Source organism: Misgurnus anguillicaudatus, chromosome 4 (genome assembly GCF_027580225.2).
Source record: "Misgurnus anguillicaudatus chromosome 4, ASM2758022v2, whole genome shotgun sequence".
NCBI classification, from domain to species: Eukaryota; Metazoa; Chordata; class Actinopteri; order Cypriniformes; family Cobitidae; genus Misgurnus; species Misgurnus anguillicaudatus.
The window spans coordinates 22,068,011-22,089,462 of NC_073340.2; the positions used below are offsets into that span (position 1 = coordinate 22,068,011).

At 36.4% G+C, this 21,452-nt stretch overlaps 2 protein-coding genes and 1 long non-coding RNA gene across 8 annotated transcripts; 2 read left to right on the forward strand and 1 right to left on the reverse strand.

Moving 5' to 3' along the window:
• Nucleotides 1-447: 447 nt before the first annotated feature.
• ndel1a (nudE neurodevelopment protein 1-like 1a) lies at nucleotides 448-15,241 on the forward strand. Of its 6 annotated transcripts, none has more exons than XM_055176100.2 (12): nucleotides 510-580; nucleotides 1,894-2,054; nucleotides 2,312-2,408; nucleotides 5,341-5,494; nucleotides 5,571-5,719; nucleotides 7,161-7,297; nucleotides 7,473-7,646; nucleotides 8,402-8,493; nucleotides 10,350-10,498; nucleotides 11,788-11,822; nucleotides 13,614-13,703; nucleotides 14,312-15,241. In XM_055176100.2, the coding sequence occupies exons 3-11, from the start codon at nucleotides 2,323-2,325 to the stop codon at nucleotides 13,691-13,693; spliced, it is 1,056 nt and encodes a 351-aa protein (XP_055032075.2). In that variant the 5' UTR covers nucleotides 510-580; nucleotides 1,894-2,054; nucleotides 2,312-2,322; the 3' UTR covers nucleotides 13,694-13,703; nucleotides 14,312-15,241. The 6 variants fall into 6 exon arrangements, with proteins under 6 accessions (XP_055032074.2, XP_055032078.2, XP_055032077.2 ...); XM_073866982.1 differs by having other exon boundaries at nucleotides 565-580; nucleotides 1,909-2,054; XM_055176099.2 differs by lacking the exon at nucleotides 1,894-2,054 and having other exon boundaries at nucleotides 448-580.
• Nucleotides 15,242-15,282: 41 nt separating this feature from the next.
• On the reverse strand, nucleotides 15,283-18,054 carry LOC129420930 (uncharacterized). Its single transcript, XR_008636944.2, has 2 exons — nucleotides 17,707-18,054; nucleotides 15,283-15,669 (listed from the first exon to the last, which is right to left on the reverse strand). It is a non-coding gene; the product is annotated as an uncharacterized lncRNA (long non-coding RNA).
• A 15-nt stretch (nucleotides 18,055-18,069) lies between these two features.
• Nucleotides 18,070-21,415, forward strand: armc7 (armadillo repeat containing 7). The gene is made up of 4 exons (XM_055176104.2): nucleotides 18,070-18,221; nucleotides 18,623-18,739; nucleotides 19,588-19,731; nucleotides 19,857-21,415. The coding sequence occupies exons 2-4, from the start codon at nucleotides 18,652-18,654 to the stop codon at nucleotides 20,201-20,203; spliced, it is 579 nt and encodes a 192-aa protein (XP_055032079.2). The 5' UTR covers nucleotides 18,070-18,221; nucleotides 18,623-18,651; the 3' UTR covers nucleotides 20,204-21,415.
• Nucleotides 21,416-21,452: the final 37 nt, after the last annotated feature.

The window sequence follows — 21,452 nt, forward strand, 5'->3', positions numbered from 1 at the left end:
TTATGACTTAGGAAATCTAAAAAAGGTTACCCAAACGTGTCGGAAATAGACTTCCATAATATGAATAAATGGATGCAAAACCACTGCTATAGATAATATCGAATTTTACCTGTTAATGTGGCATTTAAACCGACATTAGCATTATTATGTTTTGGAAATGTGAATAAATAAAAACATTCACAATAAACATCTACTTTTAAAATATCTAATCTAGTAGATAAAGTTTGTGTATACTTTTTGGGTAGTTTTCATTTGCTTATTTTATCAATGAGAAGATGCGAATGCGCATGCTTTTAAAACGCGCATTTAACACTGTATTTGATATTTAACTTTCTCTGATAAATATTATTTAACTGAATAAATGGTTGACATATGTTTATTTATTGAAGTAACTGTAAGTCTTTTTAAATTAAACCAATGAGTAAATTAATGATTTAGAAAGAAAATAGGAGAAGGGAGGGAGAGAAATTGAGAGGGAGGGAGAGAGGGAGGGGTGTAGTAGGATGCTGAAATACTAAAGGCTTGTGCCAGGAGCACAGTCAGTCCTCTTATTTTTGTTAAATACACTGGAAATGTTCAGGTGAGTTGTTCAGATCACATCTTTCTCTCTCTCTCTTTACATATAATGAAAAACCTTTAAACTGCACAGATGATCTGATTTACTGCTGCAAATGTCAACACCCTACGTGCGCTGTATCAACACCACGTAACGGTACTACTAGACATATCTCTTTAATTTAAACCGTAAAAAGTCAGTAATATAAATTTGTGACATTATTTGTTTTGTCATTATCACTGTGCATTCAAATCGCTTCATCACTGTTGTTGTTGTTGTTGTTGTTAGCCTGCTAGCATATAGCCAACTTGCTTCGCTGTGGTTTACTATTCACTAAAGAGCGATTATATTGTGTCAGGTGTATCAGTATCATCACACAAATATGATATATTTGATGGTTTTGGTCACGTTTGTTGGCGGTAGATACGATAAAGGACATGATATGTGTTTGTTTGGTTGTTAGGTAGACTGTGTTAAATATGTATGTGATGTATTTAGCAGTTAGTCACCATAGGTCATTAAGAGTTTATAGGCTAATGGTCATTAATCATCGTTAAAATATTATTTCATTATTAATAAACTTGTATTTTTAAGTGTATTTTTGGCAATATTTTGTTTATTTTTTATATATTATTATATTATTTAGATATTTAGATTTATTTGAAAATGAGTTTTTATCTCTGTATGAGCTCATTCATGATCTATTATGTACCATGGCAAGCTCAACCACAACAACAGGTTTGATGTTTAAATTTAATTAATCCACCTTACATTGTTTTTGCTATATTATTTGGTGTTAATTACCTTTAATTAATTACCTTTAATAAATATGCTACAATGTTATTACATTACCTGAAGGTCATTTTTCGTGTGTCTTTGTCAGCTCTTATTTGTTTCAAATGTGTTTCTTATTTGTTTCCTTTTACATTTATTTTTCTAAAATATTATTAGTAATAATTTAGAATATACACATTTCTTAAAACAGGTTACAGTAGTTCCAGTGAGTTCTGCATAGAGACAAAAGCAAGTCCAGTGAGATGGATGTCATTTTTTGGTTTATACCACCTTAGGTTTGAAATATAATGACAATCAGAAAGTATGAATAAAAAGTATAAAAAAAGGAAATGAGAAAGAACAATGCAATGATGTTTGGGTGTTTTTGAAAATAAAAAAATAATGCTGTGATGTTTGGGTGTTCTGGAATTGAGATGACCTCATGCTTTACAAAATTCTTTGTTTGACATCAAGCACAATGTCTTTGTAGATCTGTACAATAAAGGCTGCATTAAATTGAATCTATTGTATGTTCACACACCAATTTTTGTTTTCGTTTTGAGATTGCAATTCTTTAGATAGCTGTAATATTTGCTGGGCTGTGATATCCACCATGGTCCTACAAACACAGGGTGGTCATGTGATCACAGGCTGGGTCAGTCTGCACGCTACCCCTATTGATTATTTGGGATATCAGCAAAGTCCTCTCTAGAAGTCAATTGAGGTACACACTGTTCCAGTTTAAAGGCACTGTGTTCAGATTTCATGAAAAATCCATTTTTGTGGACCACGAAGTGTTTTGTTTTTTGATTTGCCATTGATTTAACACCCTTTGCAAACTTGTCCTTTATACTATTATAATTTTTTGAGGGACGTTTGTCTGCTTTTGCTGTGTTGGGTCTTAAACCTTTATTTTCATAAATGGCTTAATTTCTCAGTTAAGTAGTACTGTATGTTCACAAATACTGCTTCATCTTTCAGGTTTATCTGTCATGGATGCAAATGTGATCCCAAAATTCGCTTCCAAAGACGAGGAAATTGACTTCTGGAAGACTCTTTCACTCAAGTACAAAAAAAAGTAAGTCGCAGAGCGTTACTCAGACACAGCTCGGGTATTGTGGTCTGATACCTGATAGGTTTCTTTCATGTTGTCCTCAGTAGGCACTGTTCACAATGTTTTTGTGAACATTTGCTTGAACTAGATCAACACCTGGCTTTAATGCTGGCTTATTTACATTACAAGAGCCATGTTAAGACAGTTTCTGTATGTCTTGTAATATTCAGAATCAGATTTTTCGTCTTTGTCGCATTTGCCTGTAATTCAATTCATCACAGTAGGGAATTTCTGTAGTGGGTTAATCTTTGTGATGGGACACAGACCTCCGCTGCTCATTTCCCCATGAAAAGCTCTCGACAATGTTGTAGTTTAAAAAGATTGAGTAAGATTCAGACTGAAAGCCATTGCTTTGTAAACTGTATCCTGAAACTGCATTTCTTGATCAAAGCTGGTTTATGGTTTTGTAAAGACGCTCAGATCTTTTGCAGAAACAGTGGTAGCTGATAGCATCAAAGCAGAAATTTAAACACACGTACACACCCAACTTTGTGATATATGATCTGAAGCGTATACACCTGGTTATGCAGGAAAATAACGTACTGTACAGTATGGTGATGGAGGTTTTACATCTACAAGACATCCTTAAAATGAATGAAACATTTAATCTACAAAACCCAGTTCCTCTTTGATTTATACACCAGTGACTCGAAATAATAAATAATAATACATGTGTTAGTTTGTATACAAAAGTCTAATAAATGTCTTTGTTAGGTAATTGAACTTCTAACCCCAAGTAATAAATTTTGGCACGTAACTCATCCCCCACATTTTATGCTACAGACATAAAGAATAGCTCAAATCTTTTTGAGGTTTGGATGATTTTGCCTGCCAGATGTCAAGACATATTAAATTGCATAAACAGAGATAAATTCAGGTGCCAAAAATATATAATTTAAAGGGACACTGGGACACTCAAATAAAAAAAATTGCAAATTTTCCAGCTTCCCTAGAGTTAAACATTTGATTTTTACTGTTTTGGAATCTATTCAGCTGATCTCCGGATCTGGCGCTACCACTTCTAGCATAGCTTAGCATAATCCATTGAATCTGATTAGACCATTAGCATCGCGCTAAAAAATAACCAAAGAGTTTGGATATTTTTCTTATTTAAAACTTGACCCTTCTGTAGTTACATCGTGTACTAAGACCGACGGAAAGTAAAAAGTTGTGATTTTCTAGGCAGATATGAGTAGGAACTATACTCTCATTCTGGCTTAATAATCAAAGACTTTGCTGCCGTAACATGGCTGCAGGAGGCGCAATGATATTACGCAGCACCTGAAAATAGTCCCTTTGGTTACTTGGCTGCTGCTATTTTCGGCAGCAAAGTCCTTGATTATTATACCAGAATGAGAGTATAGTTCCTACTCATATCTGCCTAGATTATTGCAACTTTTAATTTTCTGTCAGTCTTAGTACACGATGTGTGTCAAGTTTTAAATAGGAAAAATATCAAAACTCTTTGGTTATTTATTAGGCGTGATGCCAATGGTCCAACCAGATTCAATGAATTATGCCAAGCCATGCCAAAAGCGGTAGCGCCAGACCCGGAGACCGGCCGAATGGATCCCAAAATGGTAAGAATCAAATGTTCAGCTATAGGGGAGCTGGAAAATGAGCCTATTTTCAAAAAGTGGAGTGTCCCTTTAAAGAGGTTTGGCCAGTTGAAAACTATAGCAATGCCCTGGCAACAACCCATAATAATTTAGCATTGTGGTGGTTTTGCACCCACAAAAACCATCACAATGTATTCAGAAATATAGAGTTATATATTAATGTTTTGTCTCACTAACACATTACATTAATGCATTTGTCAGACGTTTTTATCCAAAATAACGTAAAATGCATTTAAAATACAAATATCAGTATGTGTGTTTTCTGGGATCGAACCCATGACCTAACACAATGTGCTACCACCCACTTAAGCTATGGGGACACGTGATGACTGTGTCTGTCTACCCCATACAACAATCAGCAGTTTTGAGGTCAGAAATGAAACAGATGTGCTATGATGATGTTGAATAGCTGGCAGGTCACCCATCAGCCATTATAAACTTTATGCGGGGGTTAAAGCGGTTGCCCTCTTATTCCTGGATAAACATTGTCCAGTCTCCTGTCCTGTGGCTGTACTGTGACTTGGCAGGGAAATTTTGCTCCTGACATTTTTAGACGCTTCAATCACAACCATAATGTTGGCCGGTACATGAAAAGGCCTATTGTAAACAAAACTATTATTGTTAGTTACAATAGATAACTAACAATGCCCTCCTGTAGCATGCCCCGTTCACACTGTACTAGTGTAAAAGTTCGGATTTAATCTGATTTATCTGAGGTTTTATCAGCTTGAATAGCAGGAACCTTTTTGTGTTATTGATCTGTAGTCAGATGGACAGCTCTTTGGCCTCACAAGAACTGTATATATATATTACATTTCCTAGATAAGACCAAGGATTATTCTTTTAATAAGTTTTCTTGGTCTCTGGGAAATGACAAAGTGTGCTGTTCTGTTTGACCTCAACTGTGTGTGTCTCCTAATATCTCATATACAGATAGCATTCATTACATTAGACAGCCTGTAGGTAATGGATCCCAGCGTTGTTTATTTTTGTTGAGTTATTTTAAGACAGCGGTGCAAGTGAAAGAGAAATGTCCCTGCAGTGATCTCTCGCAGACCTCTCACAAATGATTTTTGGGATCCAGCATTTACAAAATGGATAGTTATTATAGTTTAAGAAGAATTGATGCACAAAATATCATGGGTTCAACACACTTAATGATAAAATGCATCTGCCAATTGCATAAATGTAAAATGAAATCTGCTTTAAAATCTTTTAAGTCTCTTTTCTTCTGTTGTAGGTTTAGTTTTAAACAGTATCCTTGTTGTTGTGTCCAGTTACAAAGAGGCACAGGAGGAGTTGCTGGAGTTTCAGGAAGGCAGCAGAGAGCTGGAGACCGAGCTGGAGACACAACTGGGCCAAGCGGAGCATCGCATCCGAGACCTGCAGGCAGACAACGAGAGACTGCACCACGAGCTCGATATATTCAGGGTACGAGCGAGCCAGCGTAACTGGCCTGAACCGTCCATGCGATCGGCTTTTTGACTCTGGTCTCTCTGTTTTGTAGGAGAAGTTGGAGCAGCAGTATTCTCAGAGTTATAAGCAGATCTCCATGCTGGAGGATGACCTCAGTCAGACTCGAGGCATCAAGGAGCAGCTGCACAAATATGTCCGAGAACTGGAGCAGGCCAATGATGACCTGGAGAGAGCTAAGAGGTTGGAGGGCATCGTCTTACACTTTAACACACATTTTAGATTCACACACCCTGAGCATTACACAGTAGGGTGATTTTCACGAAATCCAGACTTAAAGGTGTCCATCATCAGATTTTTTTAAAAAGCCATTTAAGGCAAATTTTTTTGCACATATAAGATTAAAGTCTGAACTTAATATAACCATTATTTTTAGAGGATTTAAAAAATAGTTCCTATAGAATTATTAAAATTTTTTAGATTATCATTATAAAAAAATTGTCATTACCACAACATGATATTAAATTAAATATGCATTTACAAAGTCATGTTTCGGTAATGAAAACTAAAAAGTTTTCTAGGTATGACAAACAAAAATTCTATTTTTATCTGGAGAGAAAATATAAGAAATGCTAACCTGGTAGCCATCTTGAGTGTCACAGTCAATTATGTCTCTTCCAACAATTTTTTTTTTTTTTTTTTGAAAATGCTAGTTCCTTGAGGGCTTAAACAATGATTGAAAATTGTTGCGGAGGATGAGAACATTTTTCTTGGACACATTTATATTCCTTATTATTGTCTCTACATTTGCCAATGATCACCAAATACCACATGTTTCTTTACTGTAAATGTTTATAACATGCACTGAAGCTTTTTATTTTTTTAGATTTTTTAATTATAAATATTTCCATGTCAAAGAACCCAAATCCATTCATGGACACATTGAGGTAATGAAAATTTTCCCCTTAAATGTGGAAAAACAACAAAATTGGTTTGTATGATGTCATTTGAAATCATGTGCAAAATAGTACATGAAGAGATTATTGTAACTGTATGCTTCTTATTTTGATACTCCTTTAGTAAGTTTAGTTTATTAGTTTATAAATTAAGTTTATTAAGGCGGGGTGCATGATCTCCGAAAGCCAATGTTGACATTTAAAATCACCTAAACAAACACGCCCCTACCACAATAGAATATGGACCTTCTTTTGATAGACCCGCGCCACACATATGCAACCCAGGCCACGATGTCGGTTAGTAGACACGCACCTTACTGCTGATTGGCTACAAGTGTGTTTTGGTACTCGGCCCGACTCCCTTTTACAAAGTGTTTTTCAAAAATCATGCACCCTGCCTTTAACTTTAAAGTTCAGGAGAAGGATGGTCATGTAATCCAATTAATCAGTGTGAGGAGGTCTCTATATATAGCCGTCCCTCACCTCCATCCCATGACAGTTTTTGCAGTTACGCACCCCAGCGGCGCACTCTTTGCTGGTACATCTATCCCAGTTCGGAAAACTTCGTTCTGGCTAATATTCCGAGCTCTTAGCACTCTATGCTTTATCTCATTACTCTATTCATTACACATTAATGCCAACTCATGAAATTAAGGGGTCATTTTAAAGAATTCTGGATTTTCTGTTCTCACAAATGTAATTTCTTCTGCTATGGTCTGTAACTGCAGAGCCACAATTACGTCTCTGGAGGACTTCGAGCAGAGACTGAATCAGGCCATAGAGAGGAATGCCTTTCTGGAGAGTGAACTGGATGAGAAAGAGTCTCTCCTGGTGTCTGTACAGAGACTTAAAGATGAAGCCAGAGGTATTTACCGACTCTTCCTCTCAGAAGTCTGTGTGCAAATGTTAGATGATTACAGAAGATCCTTATTTCACACCTCGGGTGCTCACATGATGTTCACAGTCTAAAAAGCTTTTCATGTTTTGCTTGTGGAATGAGGTCATATAATGTATCTTAACAAATGCGTGTGCACGTGTAGACCTGAGGCAGGAGCTTGCGGTACGAGAGAGGCAGCCGGACGTGACCAGAATGTCCGCCCCCAGCTCTCCGACTCCAGACAATGATAAAACAGACTCGGCCGTCCAAGCCTCACTCTCCCTGCCCGCTACACCTCTTAGCAAGAACCTGGACAACGTTTTCACCAACCAGACTGGTAAATAGCTTGATCTCATTCTCTCTGAGCTTTAAATGGACACTCCACTTTTTTGAAAATATGCTAATTTTCCAGCTCCCCTAGAGTTAAACATTTGATTTTTACCATTTTAGAATCCATTCAGCTGATTTCCGGGTCTGGCGCTAGCACTTTTAGCATAGCTTAGCATAATCCATTGAATTCGATTAGACCATTAGCATTGCGCTCAAAAATAAACAAAGAGTTTCAATATTTTGATAATCAAACTTTGCTGTCATACCATGGCTGCAGTAGGCGCAATGATATTATGCAGCACCCGAAAACAGTCTCCTTGGTTACTTAGCAGGGGACTATTTTCGGGCACTGCGTATATCATTGCGCCCGCTGCAGCCGTGGTTTGGCAGCAAAGTCCTTGATTATTACGCCGAAATGAGAGTATAGATCCTAGCCATATCTGCCTAGACAATCACAACTTTTATTTTTCCGTCGGTCTTAGTACACGATGTAACCACAGAAGAGTCAAGTTTTAAATAGGAAAAATATTGAAAATCTTTGGTCATTTTTGAGTGTGATGCTAATGGTCTAATCAGATTCAATGGATTATGCTAAGCTATGCTAAAAGTGGTACCGCCAGACCCAGAGATCGGGTGAATGGATTCCAAAACGGTACAAATCAAATTTTTACCTCTAGGGAAACTGGAAAATGAGCCTATTTTCAAAAAACTGGAGTGTACTTTGAAGATGCCAAGCGTGTTTGACTTTGTTGTTCCTTGCAGTTTTGACCAACGGCAGCACCAATTCAGCCCTCACTCCGTCTGCTAGAATATCAGCCCTTAATATTGTTGGTGATTTACTGCGCAAGGTTGGGGTGAGTAGACAAACTACAGATCTATAAAATACATGACCGCTTGCAGAATGCTAAATTAAAGTGTTTGCATAAATGCATTTAGGGGCTGTTTATACCTGGTATTAAGATGCGTTATGGCCAATTGGATCACAAGTGGACGAGAGAAACCATTCACGTTTACACCTGGTGGGCTCTTTCGTCCACTTTTGTCCTGGTTACCGGGGGGTGGTCTGTGGGCGAGTCCCTCTGCTTTTGTTTCAATGCGAGCGGGAGAAATAATGGGTTTAAATTGACGCGCATTAATATTAGGTCAGAGTCCGCTGCTTGTGTTGTTTGTAAACATGCTGCACATGCAAGAGCTTTCTCTGATATTTTAAAGCAATTAACTCATTCTCTGCCAGCCTTTTTTTTTAAAGTTGCCCGCCAGCATTTTTTGTGATTTTCACAAAAGTTTCACAAAATGCCTTCCAGGAAAATTTTCTTCTAAATATGTATAAAGACACAAATGTATCAAATAAAAAAACTGGAAAAAAACATTTCAGCCTATTTATATTTTTTCGCTGATGGGTATTTTTCTTCAAAAATATTTTTTTAGCAAAAAGCTGAAATAATTGCATTTTTGTGAAGGAATTTTGTTAGAGATCAGATTCAGAACGATTATCAAAACATACACGGAGTTTAAAATGAATAAATAATGTTTTGCTTCAGTTTTTTTATAAATTGGTTAAGTGCGCGGGTTTTTTCATGCAAATGTTTTCTCTTAATTGACGAGATAACTCGTCAATGGCGGGAAAAGAGTTAAAGGACAAGTTCAGTATTTTACACTTAAAGCCCTGTTTTCAGATTGTTTATGATGAAATAGAACGGTTTTGACTGAAATTTGGACATATGATGCTGGCCCGGGTGTTTGTTGTATCAACCCCCACCTCTATAATGGCTGTATAGGTGCACTGGAACACTTCTTCCTAAAATGCTTTAAACTTTTGTTTATAAAGACGTGAAACTCACCGAGTGGTCAGGGGTGTTCACTGATATGCTCACACAAAAATCGCTGCAAAAGATGCTTTCCAACAGGTGTTTTATCATTCGTTGTTAACTTGTGGACCTATTTTTCCAAACGCCTCACACCCGTACATTCTTCCGCTGAGAGCTTGAATAAAAGACACTCCAGCCCAGGTGGTGGCGCTAATCCGCCATTGCCAATTGCAAGAATAGAAACAAAGTTCCCGGCGCGGAGTAATACCGTACCTCATAGCACATCTAATACAAGTCAATGGAGTTGGCAAAACTACGATAAAACCTGTTGGAATGCGTATTTTGCAGCGATTTTTGTGTGAGCATATCAGTGAACACCCCTGACCACTCGGTGAGTTTCACGTCTTTGTAAACGAAAGTTTAATGCATTTTAGGAAGGATTGTTCCAGTGCACCATTAAACCCATTGTAAAGGTGGGAGGTGAAACACAAACACCCGAAAATTCTCGGGCAGCCGCATATGTCGAAATTTCAGTTAAAACTGTTCTATTTCATCATAAACAATCTGAAAACAGGGCTTTAAGTGTAAAATACCGAACTTGTCCTTTAAGGTTACCCTGAACACTTTGGGTTTGCACTTGAAGTCATGTCCCATGTAAAAACATTGTGCTCGTACATCACGTTAGATCAATAGGAGGAAAGTAGGCAGTCTTTTGAGGCTCCTCGAACAAAGTAGACCACATGCGTCTACACACCAAAAGCAATCCGGTCAAATGCGTTTTTGACCACCTCTGAATGTGGTCGAAAGTGGACGAGCTCAAAAGTGATCCGATCAACTAAAACGCTTCTTAACCAGGTGTAAACAGGCTCTTAGTTTCTAATTGTGGTTGTTGTGTTTCTTAGGCTTTAGAGTCAAAGCTTGCAGCCTGCAGAAACTTTGCCAAAGACCAGGCAGCCAGGAAAAACTATGTCACAAATGTCAACGGAAATCTGATTAATGGAGAGATGGGAAATTACTCTCATTCGCTCCACACGTCCTACTTTGACAAAGCGTAAGTCTGCCATTTGTTTTTGCCACGGTTCAGGGAAACCAATCAATAAACCATTAGATGTTGATGAGCAGTTACCTTGTTTGACTTACAGTACATGTTATTCCCACTATACCGTAGTAAAGTTAACAATGTGACTGTGTGGGTTCTTTTGTGATCAGCTTTGTTTTCATTGAAAAGTACTTAAAGGACTAGTCCATTTTCTTGAAAGAAGAATCCAGATGGTTTGCTGGCCACCATGTCGTCCGGGGTGTTGATGTCTTTCTTTGTTCAGTCGAGAGGAATTTGTGTTTTTTGAGGAAAACATTGCAGGATTTTTCTCATTTTTTGGTGGACTTTAATGGACACCAACACTTAACACTTAACTCAACACGGAGTTTCAAAGGACTCTAAACAATCCCAAATGAGGCATAAGGGTCTCAATCTAGCGAAACGATTGTTCATTTTTGACAATAAAAATAACAAATATGACACTTTTAAACCATAGGAATTTCTCGTCTTCCTCCGGTCCTGAAAGCGTCAGCGTGACCTCACGCAATACGTCATGACGTCAAGAGGTCACAGAGGACGAACGCGAAACTCCGCCCCAGTGTTTACAAGTGTGCTGAAAGAGGACCGTGTCTACGTTGTTGTATGTGGAATGATACTCCCAATTAAGTGTCTATTACGCCATGTCAGTTCCTATTGTTTAAAATGGTCTGCAAATGTGCGTTTTATATATGTAACTCGTGACCTCCCTACGTCACAACGCATCGTATAACGTTAGGTCGCGCTTGGACCGGACCTAGACGAAAAGTTGTGGTTTAAAAGTGCATATTCTTTATTTAAATGGTACCATTGAATGAATGGGGCAAGCTAAATGACAATCGTAGCGTCGCTAGATAAGGCCCTGATAGTCCTTTGAAACTCCGTTGAAAAAAACTGTTACGTGTTGAGTTAAGTGTTGGTGTCCATTAAAGTCCATTAAAATGAGAAAAAATCCTGCAATGTTTTCCTTAAAAGTAGACATAATTTCTTCTCGACTGAACAAAGAAAGACATCAACATTTTGGATGACATGGTGGTGAGTAAATTATCTGGATTTTTCTTTTAAGAAAATTGACTATTCCTTTAAGTTTGGACTTTCTGTTTCTAAAGTATATTACTCCTCAATTTTACACAAGGTCCTTAAATTTAAAGTAGTCCATGAGATAAATGTTTACTGTATTTGGTTTTAATGGTTTTAAATGAAGTACTGTTAAGAGATAAATTTGCTTTTTGTCTGAGACTTTTATGTATTTCTCTCCTCTGCAGAAGAGAGAGGGTCATTTTCCCTGCATTGCTTCTGGGTAAATGATCTGTGTAGCAGTTTTCTATGGGGGTCCATGCATGCTGGTTAAAAAACCCCGGTTAGGACTCGTAGAGTACTGTAATCCACTAGGATAAAATCATGTCATCTCCACTAACATCTTGGTTGTGGCTTAAAATGTCATATTCAGGGGTGCTCTCCATATGTTTGCGTAAATGTCAGTGTTTTTGTAGGTTTGATGTTTTGAGTTGACAGCTGTAGATCTCTAACAAAAAATGAGACAATACTGTCTTGCATCATGATGATCATCACTGAAGACTCAAAACATGCACAGCCTTTATATAAAGCAATTAATGGAGTTCACCATGAGTGCTAAACTGAGTGTCGCTCTTCATCAGTCTGTCACTATGAATTAGATTACAGGATTACACTCCATTTAAAATCAACATGAAATGGCAATTGCAGTTGTTTTTTAATAATGAAATAGGACGTATTTGAGCTGAATTATGATGGGGAAAAAAAATAAGAGGTTGTTTTTTTATCCAACACAGATTTATTTGATTGTAAAAATATGATGTTCTGAACAAGAATGAGCAAGCACAGTATTTGGTCTTTCACCAATTAAAGGAATAGTTCACCCTAAAATGAAAATTCTGTCCTCATTTACTCTATTCTTAACCTGTATGAGTTTCTTTATTCTGCTAAACACAAAAAAAAAATGTGATAAATGATGGTAAGCACACAGATGACTGTACCCATTGAGTTACATAGTATTTGTTTTTCCTGCTATAGAAGTCAATAAGTACCATTAAAGGATTAGTCCGTTTTCTTGAAAGAAGTCCAGATAATTTGCTCACCACCATGTCATCCGGGATGTTGGTGTCTTTCTTTGTTCAATCGAGAAGAAATTATGTTTTTTGAAGAAAACATTCCAGGATTTTTCTCATTTTAATGGACTTTAATGGACCCCAATACTTAACAGTTTTAATGCAGTTTAACATTGCAGTTTCAAAGGACTCTAAACGATTCCAAGCGAGGCGTGGGGGTCTTGTCTGGAGAAACGATTGTCATTTTTGGCAAGAGAAGTAAAGGGGTATGCACTTTTGACCCACAACTTCTCTTCTTCCTCCGGCTGTGTGACGAGGCAGGGCAATCTCACGTAATTGCGAAAAGACGTCTTACATATATGAAACGCACATTTGCTGACCATTTTAAACAATAAACTGACACAAAGACATTAATTCGTATAATTCGACATACAACAACGTCGGAGACTCGGAACAGTCCTCTTTCTTCACACTTCATCATCTGTGACCTCTTGGCGTCACTACGCATTTACGTTAGGTCGCGCTGGACCGGACCTAGACGAGAAGTTGTGGTTTAAAAGTGCATATTTTTTATTTTTCTTGCCAAAAATGACAATCGTTTCGCTAGATAAGACCCTTATGCCTCATTTGGGATCGTTTTGAGTCCTTTGAAACTGCAATTTTAAACTGCATTGAAACTGTTAAATATTGGGGTCCATTAAAGTCCATTTAAAATTAGAAAAATCCTGGAATGTTTTCCTCAAAAACATAATTTCTTCTCAACTGAACAAAGAAAGACATCAACATTTTGGACGACATGGTGGTGAGTAAACTATCTGGAAATGGACTATTCCTTTAACTGTGTGCTTACCATCATTTATCAAAATATTGTCTGCAAAAGACCAGGAAGATATTAATAAATCAAATTTCATGTTGACTTTAAGCATGTTTATAGATTCAGACAGACAAACATCTCAATTATCCTGATCATCAAGAGACAAACTATAAACTATGTCTCTATGCAGCATCTACAGCTGTACCGCAGTGTAATGCAGTTCTTCACCGCAATGCTGAATCAGTTTGTCCTGCACCTGAGTATCATTAGATTGTTAAGGGTAAGACGAGGACATCAGGGGTTGTGTTACTGCTGTTTAAAACTTGCTGTATCAGTGCTATAAAAGAGCTAGACAGACTGAGTTTAGACATAAAGACTCAGACCAGGTGCATTGCAGTTTATAGGTACACATTTAAATGAGAAAGAGGCATCAAGTTATTGAATTCTGCTTGGTGCAGTATAAATGTTATGTTTGCTGCCCTTAACTGTGTATGTGCTGGGAACAACACCAATAACATGCTTTGCTAATAAGAGGCATGAGAGCGTTTTTGTATTGAGTGGTCTCTTAAACGAGAAAGTTTATAGTGTCAGTGTAAAGTTTGTTCTGCTAGCTTATCTACACCAGTTTACTACTCTAACATACTCGGGTGTGAGCTTTGCTACCTGTTTTTTCCATGCATTGGTTTTGGGAAACCTTTGGGAAACTGCATCTATATAATTCACAGTATTAAGCTTTTCCTGTTAATATGCTGTAGTTTTACTGCCTTTTAAATGAATATTCTGAAAAGTTGCATGACTGAACCTTTGTGGGCTTTTAAATTGGCTAACATAGTAATACAAGGAGTTCATATACTCTCTAACCCGAGTCATGTGTTTCTCTGAGCACAGGAGGACAGTGAACGGCTTGGATCCTGCCGTGACGAACATTACAACCCAACCACTTTCCAACTCTCCATCCAGCCTGGTGCTCAGCGTGTGACCCACAGACCCTTCTCACAAAATAAAACACTACTACGCAGCAATATAGCAATTTCTTTTAATATACTACTGATACCGACTGTCTGGGTTACAGTGGGTTACAACAGGGTTAACAGCAGCACTTTATGCATTTCCTCTGCTGCTGTGTGCTACACTACTACTAGTTAAGTAATTGTTAATAGTTCTTAAACATGTATATACCCATCTAATATATTTATGGTTGCTGTTTGTATAGATATGAACTTATATGTACACATTCTCTGTTCTCTACGAATGTAATGTCCTTTAACACATTCTAAAAATGTATTTATTGCTATATATATATATATATTGCTAAATTTGTGAAACCCGAAGGAAATCAATAATATTTGTTGTGCAACACATTAAGTGCGTTTGAAAGTAGATATGATATATATGCTGTATATTAAAGGAAGAAAATGTGTAAATTTGACTTAAATGTGACAGAAACTGGTTTCCGTTTTATAGCAAAATATTTAATATTAATAATGCACGCCTCATATTGGCCCTCCTATTTGAAACACACTGGTGCAAGTGTCACAAAGCAAGAATTTGGACAGAAAAGATGATATGGATAGTTAAAGCACGTTTACTATTTAAACACTGTCTTGGTATTACTGACAATCGACTGACTAATATGACACATTTGCCTGTAAGTCTCAGGTTGGTTTCCCAGCCTTCTAGTATTTGTTATAAAGTCCACACTTTAATTTTTCACAGATTTCCCTGGTGGTAAATGATAAATCTTCATATAGTATGGTTTGAATAGATGCACTTTGTTACTTTTGCGTGCTCAAATAAACAGTAGTGTTCTCACTTAGACTTCCAGACTTATTCTGTATTGTACTATCAATGAAAATGTATTGTATTGTACTAAATGTAATAAGGCTTTAATGCAACGACATGCAAGCAGGTCTCAAAAACAACCAGACCAGTGAAGATTCTTGAACTCTTGCAATTTCACACTTCAACTTTTTGATGCTGTATATAAAAAGCCTGTCAAATCATTTGATAAGTAGAAAGCAATAGCAATACTCATAACAAAAATGTCCAATGTTTTCTTCTTCAGCATTAGGTTTTTGCAGTTGTCCAATCAGATGTGGGTGCTCAGATCTCAACTGCCCCCTCCACTCTTCTTTGCGAGTTCGTCTATTTGTCTCTGCCTCCTTTCCAGCACCTCCTGTCGTTTGATGTCATTACGGGCTCGCTCCTGCTCCCTGAGCTCTGCAAGATCCTCCATGAACACATGCCTTCATGCATAAAGCAAAAACATGATATTGATCAAACATCACAACAATGATCTCCAGGTGGAAAAAGTGCACTAAAATACACTTTATTTAAAGGTGCAGTGTGTAATTTTTAGAAGAATCTTTTTACAGAAATGCATTATAATATACAAAACTACATTATCATGGGTGTATAAAGACCTTTTTATAATTAATCGTTATGTTTTTATTACCTTAGAATGAGATGTTTTTATCTACATGCACGAGGGTCCCCTTACGTGGAAGTCGGCATTTTGTGCTGCCACGTTTCTACAGAAGCCCTTAACGGACAAATTTTTTTGTCTCCGATGATGATGTTTTTCCGGTGGCGGCTACTCTAGCTTCTCCATGCATTTCAAAAGCGAGGGGTGAGCAGTGGGCTGAGCCGTTGGTTGCAATTCGCAACCTCCTCACTAGATGCCGCTAAAATTTACACACTGCACCTTTAAGTACACTCACTTAAAATATACTAAAAGTGCTCTATTTTTGCACTTTGTATACTAAAAAGTAGTATTTAGTACTTGTTAAGATTAAAAGCATCTGAGTGTACTCAACTGTGCTATTTTGAGACACCATGAAGTTGAACTAGGGCTGTCACGATTATGAAATTAGGCTGACGGTTAATTGTTTAATTAATTGTGACGATTAATAGCCTGTTTACTGCTTTGACATTTTTTGTTTATTTGAAATTATTTTCATAGATCGTTGTGATTATTTAAATGGAATCTTTTGCAAGGTCTTTCTGGTAGTAAATATTTATACACAACACATTTTTAAAAGTAATCTGATACTGTCTCGTTTATACAGGCGCCGCAGCTCCCCCTTGTGTTTTTTAGACAGATGTGCAATCATCGCGGTTATCTGAAATCATTGCGATAAGGGTCAAACAATTGCGGTGAGACGATTATTTAATCATTGTGGCAGTTGAACTAAAATTTTATTTTAACATACTATATCTGTTATATTTTTTAAAAATCTATAACTTGAAGTACACTTAAACCCACCTTTAAACATTTATAAATATACTTTAGAGTATATAAATATAATATACCAAATCTTGACATCTGTTAGGTAACATTGCGCATTGTATTTAGATAGATTTAACATTTCATTACTTTGATTCACTACAGTGTTTGCAGCCCTTCCATCTCATCATTAATTCATCCTAAAGCTTTTAAAGTCAAATAATAAATGTAATATGGGTTTGTCACACCACAGAAAAAAATGTGCTACTAAAACCACCCAAACAAATTTGAATTATTAAAAAAATGCAATGTAAATAAAATAGTTATCAAAATCTCGAAAAACAGGCAGAATTCTCTGATCTCAAACGCTGGGGGCGTGTCTGCTGTCGGTGCTGAAACCACGCCCACTCGCTGGAAAGCTGTTGTCTCAAATTATCAACTTTCAAATACCGCTGCAACATGAGTTTCTCTAACTGTTTTAAACGGATCGTTACCCCAAAAAATGAAGACTGTCATTACTTAATCACCCCAAGTTGTCTCAACCCCGTATAAACTTCTTTGTTTTGCTGAACAACTTGCTGTAATCAAGAAACCGTAGCACCATTGACTTCCATAGTAGAAAAGAAAAATACTATGGAAGCCAATGGTGCTCAAAAACGGTTAGGTTACAAACATTGCTCAAAATATATCCCTTATATGATTTTCTATACCTATAAGAGGCAAACTGGGCATGTCTTTCTGTTTAAGTTTATAATAATACGCACTTGTATAACATTTATACGTGCAAATTGTGTGTGATATTTCAAAGTTATATTTTTTTTAAATAAGAGTTTAGACCCAATTCTAATTAATAATAATAATAATTCTAATCAACATGTCTTTGCATTCAGTTGACAGATGTTGAAACCGAAAGATTGAGCATTCAGGTTTAAATCGTTATAGCACAGACGCGTGCAGCATGCATGCTGCTGACCATACTGTAAGTTATGTATTATCCACAAACTACAAACTACCAGACTCGTGCAGTGTCAATGTCAAAGGGGGTGTGCTATCTCACCTGTTGAAAAACGCTGTTGCCAAGCCTACGAGCAGTGTGCCAAAAAGAATCGGTTTTGTTAGACGCTTTCCAGCGGATAGTTTTGACTGTTTCATGTTGCTCTATTAAAGTTTATAGTTGTCTGATAAACACACAGAACAGCAGATGCCTCCAAAACACTTTATAGTTCCACACGGAATAAAACAATCTGCACATACATAGTAACTGTAATGATGACTTCCGGTCCCGTGCATCATCGTTTAAATACATTACGTATGAACTTCACTTATTATAGAATTGTTATTACGACATTTTTAAACGAAGTAAAAGTACTTTTTTAGCATTATTTAATGTTTTGGCATTTTATTAATTAAACAAATTCATGAGAGTGGAACCTTCTCATAGGAACTATAGTTAGTAATATGTGGGAATTATTTACTGGCGGACCAGACCCGTATCAGCAGTAAACAGCTGCAAAGAGGCTTCAGTAATGGGAACGTCTGACGCTCTTTGATAAAGTTAACTTTTATCATACAGTAAGTATTTACCGTTTTTTTGGACGGACTGTTTTGAAGACAAATTTCTTCTTTTTGTTTGCATCCAGTATGTTTAATCCCGTCATTTTAATCTGTAATTTATAGTATCCCCTGCTAAAACAATAGAAACTATAGAAATTCGAATAGACGTAACGTTTATGGTTATAAAGGTTTAAATGAAAATATAATTTGTTTCCGTGGGTCTCTACTAGAATAGAAACATGTTGGGTTCTACAGATAAGATGGAAACCAAAAATCTTACTGGAATAAGAAACAAAGTACATAAAGGAATTCTGTAATGATATTAAACAATTACATTGTAATCCTTTATGTAAAACAGTTTTAGTATAATGTAACAAAATGTGTAAAAGATCCTGAATGCTATGTCTGTCTATCTGCAGGTGTTATTCCCATTTATAGATGCCCATGAATGGCAGGAAAGAATCGATTCTCTGAATCGGACAGGTTTGAGTATTTGCAGGGGCTGGTTACAGAGTTTCAAGACACAGACAATGAGGGTATGTCAATATTACAGACACCTAGTACACACATATAAAGCATTTTTTTGACCATATATATTTATAGTAATTGTACAATCTAGATTCCTTCAATATAGTCAGTACACAAAGTAGTAAAAAGATGTAAACAGATGTTATTAGAATTAAAACATTTGTGGGTCAATGACATTACGTTAATTATTCTGTATGGTTCAATTAATGTAAAAGGGTTAACATTTTAAAATAAATTTGCTGATTACTTGCTTCGTTTCTCTTTTTTGTCTAAAATTTCTGGTTTTATTTCATTTTGAAAGAATATTTGGGGGATAATTGCAAAAATGTCAATGTGGTGTAACTAGTATTTTTTTAAATGAAAATATAAATACATTCATAAAAAAATGGAATATAATATAGTCATCAAATTTAGTGTAATATGATTTTTTTACATACATTTTACATAATGTTCTAATTTGATTATTTAGAAAACAGAGCTGTTTTCAGCATATGTAAGGAAAAAATATTACAAAAACGCATTAAAATTTACATTTAGAAATAACTAATAAAATTATTTTTAAAAAATTTATGATTATGCTTACATGCCATAAAGGTGGATAAAATATTTAATAATTCTCATTCTTTGACGCAAGTGGCGGTTACACAATGACATTTTCAAGTCCATTCAGTCTTAACTTTCATAAAAATGGTGCAAATGTAATTTTTTATTGCATAAAATTAACATAAATACACTGTGCATTGAAAAACCTGGTGCATGCTTTTAAAACAAGTTTAAAAAAAAAGATTTTTGAATTTCTCATCTAACCAATCCGTTTTTGTCAGTGACCCATGTACATCTTTTTACGCTTTGGTAGAGGCTAAAGAGCAAGTGCTGGCAAACTTGGCCAACTTTGCCTACGATCCATCCAATGTAGAAGCCCTACAGATGCTCCAGGTTACAGACCTCTTCCTGGACATGCTGACTGAAGAAAATGAAAACTTTGTGGAGTTTGGAATTGGTAGGTTTTTAATGTTGAAATCAGACTCGGCATTAGATTGACTTACAGAATGTATGTCTATTAAGTATGCATCTGGACATACTGTCATATGATATTCAACTAATGTACCGTTTTAAAATCTACAGGTGGTTTGTGCAACCTGAGTATGGACCGGGAGTCCCGTGATCAGATCGTCCAAAGCGGTGGAATTCCGTTAGTGGTAGGCTGCTTGTCAAGTAACCGGGATGAAACGGTTCTTTCTGCCATCACAACATTAATGAACCTCACCACAGCCGCCACGCGTGCGGAAACCACAGCCACTGCGGTGGTACAGTGCATGCTGCGTTTCTCTTTCACTCAAAACCCACGACTCAGGAACCTGGCTTCTGTCTTTTTGGAGGACTGCTGCACACAAGAACAAGTAAACAAAGCCCAAGATGCAATGCAGGGACAGAGCCAATCAGCTGTGGGGATTCCACTTCCAATAGATTAAAGACTTGTGTTATGTACTGTTACTAAAAATGTTGTATTTAAGAGGAATTCTGGTAAAATATGTCTTCTTAACCAGTGAGATCATTTACAAAATAAGTTGCTACTGAGAAATACTTGATATACAGAGGTATTTAATATTTTCAGACATAATATATGACATGCTTATGGTGAGTTATAAAAACACTGTCTTCATTGAAACCTTATATTACCTATATTTCTTAAAACACTTAGGGCAAGTTACCCGGACAGGGCTTAGATTAATCCAGGACTAGGCCTTAGTTATTTTAAGACATTTAAGTAGTTTTTACAAACAAACCTTAAAAAAAAACATTACTGCATCTTGTGACAAAACAATGGCAGTACAATATGGGAAGATGTGTCAATGCAAGATGTTTTTAAATTAAGGGAGCTCAAACATGCATTTTAGTCTGGGACTAGGGGAAGCCCCGTCCAGGAAACTGCAGCTCAGTGAACAAGAAAAGCAAACATGCATGTGTTGTCATACTACAAAAAGACACATGAGGGAGACATATACAGGTTGTAGCTGCTTCTTAAAAATTCCACACATCATATGCCAAGAATTCAGCTTTTTACTGTAAACGATTCAGTTTCATTTGCTATTATTACCAAATTAGGTGATTTTTGTACTGGAGGCAATGATGACATTTAATTATAAAAATCACAGGGAAAGTTAATGTATCCTGTGATGACCCTTAGAAGTATTCATTTGAAAAAGGATGCCACCATGATTAGATGCAATGAAATGTAAAAATTAAACCATTTTGGTTTAAAAGCCTCACCCTGGATAATTTTCACAAAACTATGTGTAAGCAGAGTATCCGTTACTTTCCAGCAGACACATTAAAATGCTAAAAGAGGACCTCTTTCCATATGGTCTCAATACCAGCATCGTTTCGTTTTTTTCTATGGAAAAATGTTCACATCAAAAGCCAAAAAAGAAACAGACAGGGGACACCTGAGATCACAAGCAGTAAAGATGTTATAAGGGTTAATATCATACTGCCGACAAAAAGATTGTATTTGTAGTTGAAGACTTTGGTGTTTTAAGAACATAAATATATAAAGGATGCAACATTTACCTTCACATAGTACCCAAAAATTAACACTTAGTGTATGAAAAACTTAACAGACCATGCATACTTTGCATACTGAAACATCTTAAGTTTAGATTGTAAACTGACATTGATTGCAAGATTATCCTTGGTTTGACTTATTAGGAAATAACATGA